This window comes from Rhineura floridana, chromosome 3, assembly GCF_030035675.1.
Source record: "Rhineura floridana isolate rRhiFlo1 chromosome 3, rRhiFlo1.hap2, whole genome shotgun sequence".
Taxonomy (NCBI): domain Eukaryota; kingdom Metazoa; phylum Chordata; class Lepidosauria; order Squamata; family Rhineuridae; genus Rhineura; species Rhineura floridana.
Genome location: NC_084482.1, coordinates 222,766,864 through 222,779,647, shown reverse-complemented (window position 1 = coordinate 222,779,647; position 12,784 = coordinate 222,766,864). Strand labels below are relative to the sequence as shown.

The 12,784-nt window shown below is 41.6% G+C and overlaps 1 protein-coding gene and 1 pseudogene across 1 annotated transcript; both read right to left on the bottom strand.

Annotated features, from left to right (window-relative positions):
- Positions 1–1,345: 1,345 nt before the first annotated feature.
- On the bottom strand, positions 1,346–6,376 carry LOC133381749 (vomeronasal type-2 receptor 26-like; the record flags this gene model as incomplete). The annotated part of the gene is made up of 3 exons (XM_061621154.1): positions 5,636–6,376; positions 2,790–2,916; positions 1,346–2,223 (listed from the first exon to the last, which is right to left on the bottom strand). Coding segments are annotated over exons 1-3 (1,746 nt in total), but the record flags the coding sequence as incomplete, so codon positions are not given.
- A 5,929-nt stretch (positions 6,377–12,305) lies between these two features.
- Positions 12,306–12,423, bottom strand: LOC133382580 (5S ribosomal RNA; annotated as a pseudogene).
- Between the last annotated feature and the right edge of the window lie 361 nt (positions 12,424–12,784).

Genomic DNA, 12,784 nt, shown 5'->3' with positions numbered 1-12,784 from the left:
ATGAATAAAAAGAAGACTAATTGGATGTTTGCATTTTGGATACTCTGTTCATAGGGTTTTTGAGGTAAGAGGTATTCAGAGGTGGTTTACTCAGAGGAAGGGAATGGTAATCCACCTCTGAATACCTCTTACTACGAAAACCCTATGAACAGAGTATCCAAAATGCAACTCTCCATTTTTTTTTAATCATCAGGTACTTATTTTCTTGTTCTTTCCTAATGCCCCTTCAAACTCTAATAAATGGGTACCCAATAATCCTTCATTACACAGACTACTGTCTTTGTACAATTGTAAAGTAAATAATAATAAATAAAATTTTATTTGTGGGTCGCCTATCTGGCTGAACTAACGGCCACTCTAGGCAACGTACAACCAATTCATAAAATACAATATAAACAATGAATAAGACAATAGACAATAATAAGCTAAAACCAGAAACTAACAGCTAACAGCAGCATTAAAACTAACCCATCCCAGAAATCCCATAGGCCTGCCTAAAAAGCCAGGTCTTCAAGGCCCGGCGGAAATCACTCAGGGAAGGGGTATGACGAAGGTCAAGTGGGAGGGAGTTCCAGAGAATGTGGGCCACCACCGAAAATACCCTCTCTCTAGTCCTCACCAACCTAGCTGTTTTAATTGGTGGGACTGAGAGAAGTCCCTGTGTGGCTGATCTTGTTGGGCGGCATAATTGGTGATGTTGGAGGCGCTCCTTCAGATAAACTGGGCCAAGACTGTATAGGGATTTAAAGGTCAACACCAACACCTTGAATTGGGCCCGGTAAGCAACTGGAAGCCAGTGTAGATCTACCAACACTGGGGTGATATGGTCATGGCGACGGCTGTTCTTAATCAAGTGTGCCGCCACGTTCTGTATTAGCTGCAACTTCCGGACCATTTTCAAGGGTAACCCCACGTAGAGCGCATTACAGTAGTCCAAGTGAGAGGAGACCAGGGCATGTATCACCGGTGGGAGCAGATGGGTAGGAAGGTAAGGTCGCAGCCTTCGTATAAGATGTAGTTGATACCAAAGTACAATTTATATGAGCAACCATAGGGAAAATACCCCACAATTGGTCTTTTTTAATTCATCAGTTACTTCAGAGTGCATTTCCAGACTGGTTTCCCAAATGATGTCATATTTTAAATTAACTCATTCAGGCTGCGTTTTAGACTGGAAGTGTCTTGCAGTAACCAGGAAAGCAGCCACAGATAACAGTTGATCTTGCAGAGTAATTTCACATAATCTGGAACACTGAAAATGCATTACTTTCTGCTTGCTAAATGATGCATGTGAAAAAAAGTTTCATAAGGGTCAGATTTCTGCTTTTGTTTTTGTTGCTAGATGCTCCTTTGTATTCAGATCAGGCCTCATGACAATAATGTAGCACTTGGGAATGAAGATGCAGCCCAGTAGTCCAGCACTGGAGGCCAAGATGGAGAAGACCTGCGTGGCTACCATATATTTCCCCTTCGTGCTCAGGTAGGTGGGCACAAAGGAGACCCAAACACTGCAGAAGACCAGCATGCTGAAGGTGATCAGCTTGGCTTCATTGAAGGCCCCAGGCAGCTTCCTGGCCAGGAAAGCCACTGTGAAGCAGATGGCAGCCAGGAAGCCCATGTACCCAAGAGAACCATAACACATGGCAACAGACCCATTGTTGCATTGCAAGATGATCTCTCCAGGCTGGGAGTGCATTTCTGAGTCTGGGAATGGGGGAGAGATCCCCAGCCAGATGATGCAGATGACAACTTGGACACTGGAACAGGCAATGACAATGGAGTTGGCCATACTCTTCCCCAGCCATCTCCTCACACGGTTCCCTGGCTTTGTGGCCAGGAAGGCCAGCACCACAGTGATGGTTTTTGCCAAGACAGAAGAGATAGCAACTGAGAAGATGATGCTGAAAGCCGTTTGTTGGAGAAGGCAGGTCACTTTGCTTGGCCGGCCAATGAAGAGGAAGGAGGACAAAAAGGAGAGCAGGAGGGAGATGAGAAGGATGAAAGAGAGGTCCCAGTTGTTGGCTTTGACTATTGGAGTTTCTAGGAATTTAATGAAGATTCCAAACACAAAGCATGTGGTTAAGGACAGGAAGAAGGCAAAGGAAGCTAGGAGGATCCCCAAATATTCTTCATAGTCCAGGAAGGTGATTGTCTTCGGGATACACTGATCCTGATCCTTGTTTGGATGCTGATCTTCTGGACAACTGAAACAATATTTTGCATCTGCAAAGAATAAGAGTAATATCTACCTTATATCCATTTGTACCAATTTTCATTTACATAAGGAAGTAATAAAGTGGTTCACAGTAAAAAAAAACAAACACACACACACAAACCATATCTAATAAAAATCAGTAATCTTATTAAAATCATTTATGACCTAAGTGATCAGGAACTGGTATTAAGAATATCACTCATTAGGGAAAAACTAGGGGGGAAAGTATGTCTTCTATTGGTGATGAAAACACCCCACAGTTGGTGCTCACATAAACTTAAGCTTTCAAAAACATCTTAAAAAAATTTTTTTATAAAATAAAAAGAGATGATTTTAAAACATATTAAAAAGCAATTTCAACACAGACACAGATTGGGATAAGGTCTCAACTTAAAAGGCTTGTTGAAAGAGGAAGGTGCTACTCTGCTGATTGGGACAAAGCTATATGAGACATTTGTGGCTGAAATAATAATCACATGTTAGTGGATATGATGCCTCTTGCATCCCTCTAAAAATCCCTGGGCATCTCAGTGAATCTTTCTCAACAGCAACTGTTTCTGCTGGAGTCATGCACCTTCCTGAGTGGAGATAGTCCCTTCTCCGCAGGGAATGCAGTCATAGCAGCAAAGTGGCTTTCCTTCTGGAACCACCTTGACGAATCCGGGCTGGCAGCTTTCCACACACCTGGAAGGAGGCAGGGGCTAAGAATGAAGACAAAGAGAGTTAAGTAAAATATATTTTTGCTAATTTATCTATGAGAACTGCAAGAAACAATTTTAACTTATGAATGTAAGTGCCTGCTGGATAAGGCCAATGGCCCATCTAGTCCAGCATCCTGGTCTCACAGTGGCTAACCCATTGCCCCAAAGGGGAAGCAAAGAGCACTCTCCCCTCCTGCTGTTTCCAGCAACTGGTATTCAGAAGCATACTACCTCCCCCAGTGAGACAGCATAGCTGTCATGGTATTTCAAAGCAAACAGCCTCTGCTTATGGAGGCAGAGAATAGGCAACATGGCTAGTAGCCATTGATAGCCTTTTCCTCCATGAATTAGTCTACTCTTATAAAGCCATCCAATTTGGTGGTAATCTTCTCGTGGAGCAAATTCCATAGTTTAACTATGTGCTGTGTGACGAAGTACTTCGTTTTGTCTGTCTTGAATCTTCCAACGTTCACCTTCACTGGATGTCCACAAGTTCTAGCGTTATGAGAGAGGGTGAAAAACTTTTCCCTGTCCATTTTTTCCATGTTATGCATGATTTTATACACTTCTATTATGTCACCTCCGACTCCCTTTTTCTCTGAACTAAAAAGACACAGATGCGGCAACCTTTCCTCATAGGGGAGTCATTCCAACTCCTTGATCATTTTGGTTTATTTATTATTTAATTTTTATCCTGCCCTTCCTCCCAGCAGGAGCCCAGGGCGGCAGACAAAATACCAAAAACACTTTAAGACACCATAAAAATGGGCCTTAAAATACATTAAAGCAAAACATCTTTAAAAGCATTCTTTAAAAAAGCTTTCAAAAACATCTTAAAAAAATAAAAAGTATTTTATAAAATAAAAAGAGAAGATTTTAAAACATATTGAAAAGCAATTCCAACACAGTTGCAGACTGGGATAAGGTCTCAACTTAAAAGGCTTGTTGAAAGAGGAAGGTCTTCAATAGGCACCAAAAAGATAACAGAGATGGTGCCTGTTTAATATTTAAAGGGAGCGAATTCCAAAGAGCCTGCTTCCTATGTTGTGTGGAACAGACCTCTTGATAAGGTGGTATCTGCAGGAGGTCCTCACCTGTGGAGTGCAGTGATCGACTGGGTATATAAGGGGTAAGACGGTCTTTCAGGTATCCTGGTCCTGAGCTGTATAGGGCTTTGTACATCAAAACTAGAACCTTGAACTTGGCCTGGTTGCCTTTTTCTGAACCTTTTCCTGTTGTACAACATCCTTTTTGAGGTGAGGTGACCAGAATTGTACACAGTATTCCAAATGTGGCCACGCCATACATTTGAAGTTGAAGGTTGTAACTAAGCTTAAACCTGTGAAACTGAAACTACTGCATTGTCAGTTGAGGAGGTGACACTTGAAGCACAGCATGCTATATGGCAATGTGGCAAATATTTTCATTTCTAACCCAGATGAACCCAGAGACAATGAAGGATTCAGAGATATTCATACTAATAATTTTCCTCAACCAAATATAGTCCAATTGAATCAAACACACATCGAATCAATAGCTCTTTGTCTATTTATGATAACCTCACCATCATGACATTTAACAGTAAAAAGAATCGCAATCCAAGGTTATCCCTGACCTAATGTCTTCAGTCATCAAACCATGAATTCTAATGGATATATGCATTTTGCAGGAACTCGCAGCTATGCAATGGCTTTCATGCACAGCTGGTTAGCAGAGATGAGGAAAGACTTTAGTCTGAGAACTGGAAGAACGGCTGAATATTGGAGCTGACAGACATTTGCCACCGCACACAGAACACGGTACACATATTGGAGCTTAAGGAATGGGAAATATCATGAAATCACCTGGTTGAGCCATCTGGGCCACACAATGGCCTCCTGGTCAATGGTGAACTGTAGGCCTGGAGGTCCATTTTTGCAAAAACTCCCAAACTTCACCCTGAGGACAGACCTATTTGGAAATACCACCCAGTTCACAACATCAAAGTTGGCTGCCAGTTCCCCATTCTCATCCAAATACACGCTGTTGATAGAAGAATTGTAAAACTGGGAGTTTCCCAGGAAATGGTGGCTAGAATAGGAGAGATAATGTAAGCATTTAGATTATGGGAAACCGTACTGTTTGTCCTGTTCTGCCCCCTGTTATGCTTGCATCTCTCTGACTTTGGACTGGTTACAGACTCAACTAGCTGTGTGTCTATTAAAAATGTTGGCAAAGGGTCTTATTTCATTCCTGAATGCCTCTTTGTCTGCTTCAGAGGCAGAGCTTGGCCTGGCCTTTCTGTGAAGTAATCACTTCACATAGGGCATTTTTGGCATTTTTGAAGAGCAGCCACTTGTCAGTTATCAGTAATATGCAGTGCAATCCTGAACATTTATTTTCAAAGGTAAGATGCATTAAGCCTGGAAGAGGGAGAAAGGTTCCATAGCACAGCTAGGTAGGTGCCAAAGTCAGACCTCAATCAGGAGACACAACGGCTTAGAGAGATCCTGTGCAAACTCCATTGCCCAAAGGGCTTACTCCAAATGGGCCACTGAAGGCAAAGGACAGGGTTAGTCCAGTGATGGGGGCTGTGTCCTCTTAACAACTGGGTTTACAAAATTTCACCTCCCCACTACATTTCACATTTTCTCAGCTTCCAATTACAAGACAATGTTTCTGGAATTGTACGCTCAATTATCACATTCAGCAGAGGCATCTGTGAAAGGAAAGGAAATACCTCCCATGGCTGTAGCCTTTGAACATCCAGCCTGTCCGTCCCCCTCCATTTAGATTTAGATGAAAAAGCGATGTTTAAGGCCTGTGCCACGGCTTGGACAGTGTTGTAAATCTTGTAGTTGTCTACAGAGAGGACTATTTCTACTTCATCTTGGGGCAGCATCTCCAGATTCTCTCTCTCTCTACATCTTGTCCAGCCTTTCACCGACAATGCATGCTTTGAAAATGAGCAATCAAAAGCTTTCATTCCAATATGTGTGAATGCATCCACAAAGGGTAGAATATCATATTTTGTCCTCTTATTTTTCTCAATAAAGAAGGAAAAAATACCATGGATGTGTTGGAAAGATAAGTAATCATACATTAAGTTTGAGGAGATGTCCCACATAGCTGTTGTGATCAAGACTTTCCTTTCAATGGGTTTTGTGATTAGGTCAAACATTTGTTCTAGAATGGACATTCCCAGTGCAGGAAAACTATTCTCTACATAGTAAACAAATACATGGACTTGTGCCCACTTTTTGAATGGACGAACATTGATGTTTACTACATTCGTATGCACTTGTGGGATGCTTTCTGAGATGGCAACACAAATGCCACTTCTGAGGAGCAGAGGTGTCAAGGTCTTCATAAACCTCTCTCCATTGTCGGTGTCAAAAGCAATGAGACCAATGAAGGTCCACCTGAAGTACAGGAGCAGCTTGACAATCCCTGGGTACTGGGAATCTTCTCTGGGGACCATCTGGTAGAAAAAAGGGAACTGGGTCTTATCGCTCAGAGCAGGAGAGACAGAAGCATAACTGACCTGGCAAGGAAAGGAACAATGATGTCTTATTTTGCTTGAGATGAAAGCCCAAATATATTCCTTATAAAAACAAATCTTTTGCCTACAGTTTTCCTGACCTGCTTTATCTCTGAATTCCATGAACTGCAATCCTGGTCCACCAGCTTTCCCTTTTGCACCCAGGTCCTATTTTGATGTGGCATGGCCGCTGGTGCTGGGTGCAGATATTTAGTCTGCTGTGGGTGATGTGCAGAGATGCCTGATTGGCTGGCTCTTACACCCCGCCCTTTCTCCCACTCATTGCCAGCACCCACCATCCCACCCATTATTTTTCAGTGTGGGCTTGCCTGGTGGCCACAAGGGGGCCTCACAGGAACTTTACCTTTCTTTGTAGTTTTGACCGGGGAGGATTTCTGCCTGTGTCCTACTGGATTGTGCATTGGGTTAGGTTAAATGGTTGTTCTGGCAGGATCATTGCGGGGTTAGGAAAAAATGGGGTGAGTGGACAAATTGGTGATAACCTTGAGACACCTTCTAGATGGTGAAGGGGGGGTTCCTCAGACCTGTCCACCAAAGCTGCAAGGCCTGATGGTGGAGACAGAAGCCCTCCTTGGGGATATCTCAGATCACAGGCTCAATGCCTCAAAGCTGGAGCTAAGAGTGACCTTGACAGAATTCATTAGGCACAGTTAAGTTGCCGGCAAGGATGGGCCTAAGAGTAGGTAGTCAAACTACCCTTAGGCTTAGAGCTGAGATTCCTCGCCCAAAAATCTGAGGATTGCAGTTTAAGCTTTATAGCATTCAGATTTTAGGAGCCCACATAGATCTTTAATACTTACTTAGTTTCCTTCCACATATCTTAATTTGATAATTGGCCTAACTGATTATTTGGCTTAATTGGCTCATTTGCTTAGGGGGTTAATTGGTTCAATTTGGTTTAATTTGACTTAATGAAAATGTTGCCCTTTTCAGTTCATATTCTCTGTCTGCTTCATCATTTGGGTGGGCTTGGTGCAATTCCACTTTTGTATGTTATTATACTACTTTTAACTTTTGATTTTGTTTCTGTTTTTGTGTTGAATACCACTTTGAGATTTTTAAAATACTAAGCAAATTACAAATACTTTAAATAAATAAATACAACTGCCCATTATTTAGTGCCACAACCAGCTGTACAACAGAGGCAATCTTCTATTGCCCTTTTGAACACACACACACACAATGATCACATCCACACCATAGATTTAAAGTACATTTGAAGTGCATGGCTTCTTCACCCTCCCCCACTATCCTGGGAATTGTAGTTTGTTAAGGATGCTGGGAACTGTGAGGAGTAAGCTACAGTTCCCATTCTTCCTTGGGGGGAAGCCATGTGCTTGAAACATACATATATGGTGTGGATGTAATAGAGGAACAGAAGAAGAGCGCTTAGAAACCCCATTTGACACAAAGGGAAGGAAGGGCAGAGCAGAGAAACCCATGTGGCCATTCCTGGTCTCCTGTTCTGGTGCTTAAAATTAAGGCCTTTTTGGTTTAGTGGCCCTCACTGTTCATCTCTCCCTTTTTTATTCATTAAATAATAACAAGAGGTTTAAGGTTGTTGTCCTGAAAACACTAAGCGCTATGACCCAAAGGTCTCTTTCCTGGTGAGTCGCCGATCACTCGGCCTCTGTATACGCTTGTGGGACATAAATTGGTGATGAGGTGACTGACCAGGAACAAAACCCTAGGGTCACAGTAGATACCTTGATGATGATGTTGACCCCTTTCGTGGAAAGAATTGAAAATAAAATTGTTGCCAGTATCTATTATTTGTTGGTTTGAGGCTTTGGTTTTTTTTTTTTACTTGATTGTATTTACAATACAAACACAAATCATTTCATATTTAAGATATCCACAACAATAATAGCTTCATCAGTATTCTTTGATTCCAATACAAAATCGGTATCCAGATCTTCTGAAAGACCTCCATTTTCTGAATTGATGCCCCTCATAATTTTATTCAATATCTTGATGTTGCAGGTGTTCTTCAGTTTGATGAGGATGACATTGTGTTTATGCTGCACAAAACGTCCCTGCATGAGTGGCACCAAATTCACAATAAACTTTGGAGCGGAACCCTCCTTTGTCTTGCTTTGAAATTTTGAAAATCCCATTTGAGCAGAGATAACTGTGTGAAAACAAAATTGTCTGTCCACCAGAAGTAGCAAAACTTCTTTGAAATCAGTTGCAATATTCTTTCAAACATTATTATCTGTCTCCAGTGTCAGTCAACATCCACCCCACTCACTTTTCAAATTATCTGAAGGGATTGCAAAGTAGAATTAGGCTCAGCCAGGAAATGCCCCACTCTCTCTCCATTCCTACCTGTGGGATTTTATAGATGCCCAACAAGCTTGAAATCTGGATAGAATTTTGGGAGTCAGACCCTTCAAGAACAGCCAGTAAACTATTCCGTCTTCCACAGTTGTAGTTTGGAACATTTGCCTCCCCAGTAGACAACAAGTCTAGCAAAGCATTGTACGTCACTCTTTCATTAAAAAAGTTCTCATGGGTGCTGTAACCCAGCGTGATGTTGGGCAAGAACCTGGGTTTCTTGTTGATATCCTGAATGGCAAACAAGAAGAAGAGGCTCCACCAAAATTCTGTCAATGATTTCCTGCAAAAATGTACATATTTCATCACTACCCTACATTCATTAAATATATGAGATTCAATTTTGGTTTTAGTCATGCTTTACAGACAATGTAAAGCTCGGATTTAATTTCCAGAAGTTAGGCTAGAATCTGATCCAAATCCAAATCCACAAGTTCAACAGCCAATCCTGACGTAAAGACATGAGGGGGACAGAATAGCGTTGTTCACGAATGAAAAGCCATTGCCCTTTTAAAAACACAATTAAGGCAAGTGATCGTTCTAGAAATGGAATTAGGCATACACTGCACTTCAAAGAACAATAGCAGACAAAAGGTTCAAAAGGTTCATTAAACTATGGGGAAGGCTTGATTGGAAGGGGCGTGGCCTGATAGCTGCTGAGTGCAACTAGGAGCAGCCGTGTATGGAGGGAATGCAAGCCCTGGACTGGTGCCTGGACTTGGTGGTGGGCTGGTTGAGGGCCAATAAACTCAGTCTGAATCCTAACAAGATGGAGGCACTGTGAGTTGGTGGTTCCCAAATTTGGACTATCAATCTAATCTAATCTAATATAATATAATCTCTCCCCCTCTCTCCCCCTCTCCCCCCCTCTCCCCCCCTCTCCCCCTCCATCCATCCATCCATCCATCCATCCATCCATCCATCCATCATTCCGCCCTTCCTCCCAGCAGGAGCCCAGGGCTGCAAACAAAGCACTAAAACACTTTAAAATATATTAAAACAAAACAGCATTAAAACATTTTCAAAAACAACCTTAAAAAGGGTTAAAAACATTATTAAAACATATTAAACAATTCTGACAGATGCAGACTTAAAAGGCTTGTTGAAAGAGGAAATTCTTCAAAAGGCGCCGAAAACATAGCAGAGATGGTGGCTGCCTAATATTCAAAGGGAGGGAATTCCACAGGGTAGGTGCCACCACACTAAAGGTCAATTTCCCATATTGTGCAGAATGAACTTCCTGATAAGATGGTATCTGCAGGAGGCCCTCACTTGCAGAGCACAGTGATCGACTGGGTATATAAGGGGTAAGACGGTCTTTCAGGTATCCTGGTCCTGAGTTGTACACAGCTTTGTATACAACTAACCTTAACCCAAACACAGTCAGAACCCTAAATGCAACAATACAGCAACTAGTACATAGGGACAAAGAGAACTATTACAATAGTTACTGTATAGAAATAGAAGAGGACAACAAAAAGGTAGAACAAGAGTCCTGTTCCAAAAGATTAGAGAAATGAAAGGGAAATTTAAAACAAGAATAGGGATGTTGAATAATCCATGTTTATGTTGAATAAGGAAGTTGGAAGCAATACACTGAAGAACTCTATAAAAGAGATGCCAGGATGACAGATTCATTCAGGGAGGAACCTTATGATGGAGAACCAGAAATTTCAGAATGTGAGGTGAAAACTGCTCTTAAAATACTTGGAAGAAATAAATCACCAGGAATAGATGGCACAGGAAAAGAGTTGCTACAAGCTACTGAGACTGAATCTGTCCAAATTTTGACAAAAATCTGTCAAGAAATATGGAAAACAATGGCCCACATACTGGAAGTGTTCAATATATATCCCAATTCCAAAGAAACGGGATCCCAGGGAATGCAGAAATTATTGAACTATTGCCTTCATATCCCATGCAAGTAATGTAATGCTCAAGATTCTACAACAAAGGCTCTTGCCATATATGGAGCAAGAAATGCCAGACATCCAAGCTGGATTTAGAAAGGGAAGAGGTACCAGAGATCATATCACAAACATACATTGGGTAATGGAATGGACCAAGGAATTTCAGAAGAAAATCACCCTGTGCTTTATAGATTACAGTGAAGCCTTTGACTGTGTAGATCATGAAAAACTATGGAATGCTTTAAAAGAAATGGGGGTGCCACAGCATCTGATTGTCCTGATGTGCAACCTATACTCTGCACAAGAGGCTACTGTAAGGACAGAATATGGAGAAACTGATTGGTTCCCCATCGGAAAGGGTGTGAGACAGCGGTGTATTTTATCACCATATTTGTTTAATCTATACGCAGAACATATCATACGGAAAGCAGGTTTGGACCAAGAATAAGGAGGTGTGAAAATTGGAGGGAGAAACATCAATAATTTAACATATGCAGACAATACCATACTACTAGCAGAATGCAGTAATGAATTGAAACGAATGCTTATGAAAGTTAAAGAGGAAAGCACAAAAGCAGGACTACAGCTGAACGTCAAAAAGACTAAAGTAATGACAACAGAAGATTTATGCAACTTTACAGTTGACTATGAGGACATTGAACTTGTCAAGGATTATCAATACCTTGGCACAATCATTAACCAAAATGGAGACAATAGTCAAGAAATCAGAAGAAGGCTAGGACTGAGGGGGGCAGCTGTGAGAGAACTTGAAAAGGTCCTCAAATGTAAAGATGTATCACTGAACACTAAGTCAGGATCATTTAGACTATGGTATTTCTGATCTCTATGTATGGATGTGAAAGTTGGACAGTGAAAAAATCTGATAAGAGAAAAATCAACTCATTTGAAATGTGGTGTTTTAGGAGAGCTTTGCGGATACCATGGACTGTGAAAAAGACCAATAATTGGGTTTTAGAACAAATTAAGCCAGAACTATCACTAGAAGCTAAAATGATGAAACTGAGGTTATCATACTTTGGACACATAATGAGAAGACATGATTCATTAGAAAAAATAATAGTGCTTGGAAAAACAGAAGGAAGTCGAAAAAGAGGAAGGCCAAACAAGAGATGGATTGATTCCATAAAGGAAGCCACAGACCTGAACTTACAAGGTCTGAACAGGGTGGTTCATGACAGATGCTCTTGGAGGTCACTGATTCATAGGGTTGCCATAAGTTGTAGTTGACTTGGAGGCACATAACAACAACAACAACAAGGGGGAGGGAGACTTAAACTTGGCGGTAACAACTAACAAAGGCTTGTGCACAGTAAGAGGAACTGAGGGAATGGCTCTAATGGGACCCAGTAACCATCTTCATAAAAATGTAGGAAGCCAGACAATAAACCACATGGTCTTTGATGTCTGTATAATAATGCCCAGAGTATGGGAAGGAAACAGGATGAACTCTTAATCTGATGTTGTTATATGCCCTCAAGTCGATTACGACTTATGGTGACCCTATGAATCTTTTTTGGATGTATTCATAGGGTTTTCGTGGAAAGAGGCATTCAAAGGTGGTTTACCATTGCCTTCCTCTGAGCCTAGATCACCTGGTATTCCCAGGTGGTCTCCCATCCAAGTACTACCCAGGCCTAACCCTGCTTACCTTCTGAGATCAGGCGAGATTGGGTGTGTTCAGGTAGCATGGCGGTAGGCATGAACTCTTAATACAGGAGAGCAAATATGACTTGATTCTGTAGGTATAACTGAAATTTGGTGGGATGACTCCCATGACCGAAACACAGCAAGTGAAGGATATAAGTAGTTCAAAAAGAACAGAAGGAATAGAAAGGGAGGTAGAGTCACACTGTATGTTAAATATATATATATATCTGCACAGAAATACAGGAGGATGAGCATGGTAGCTCCACCAAGAGTATTTGGACTAAAATAAATGGGGCAAGGAGTAAAAGGTTTATGGTGGCTGGGATCTACTACTGACTACCCAAGTAAGGAGAAGACGAGGCTGGAACTCTTGCAAAGCAAATTGCCAATGTTTCAAGGAGGCATGATGCAG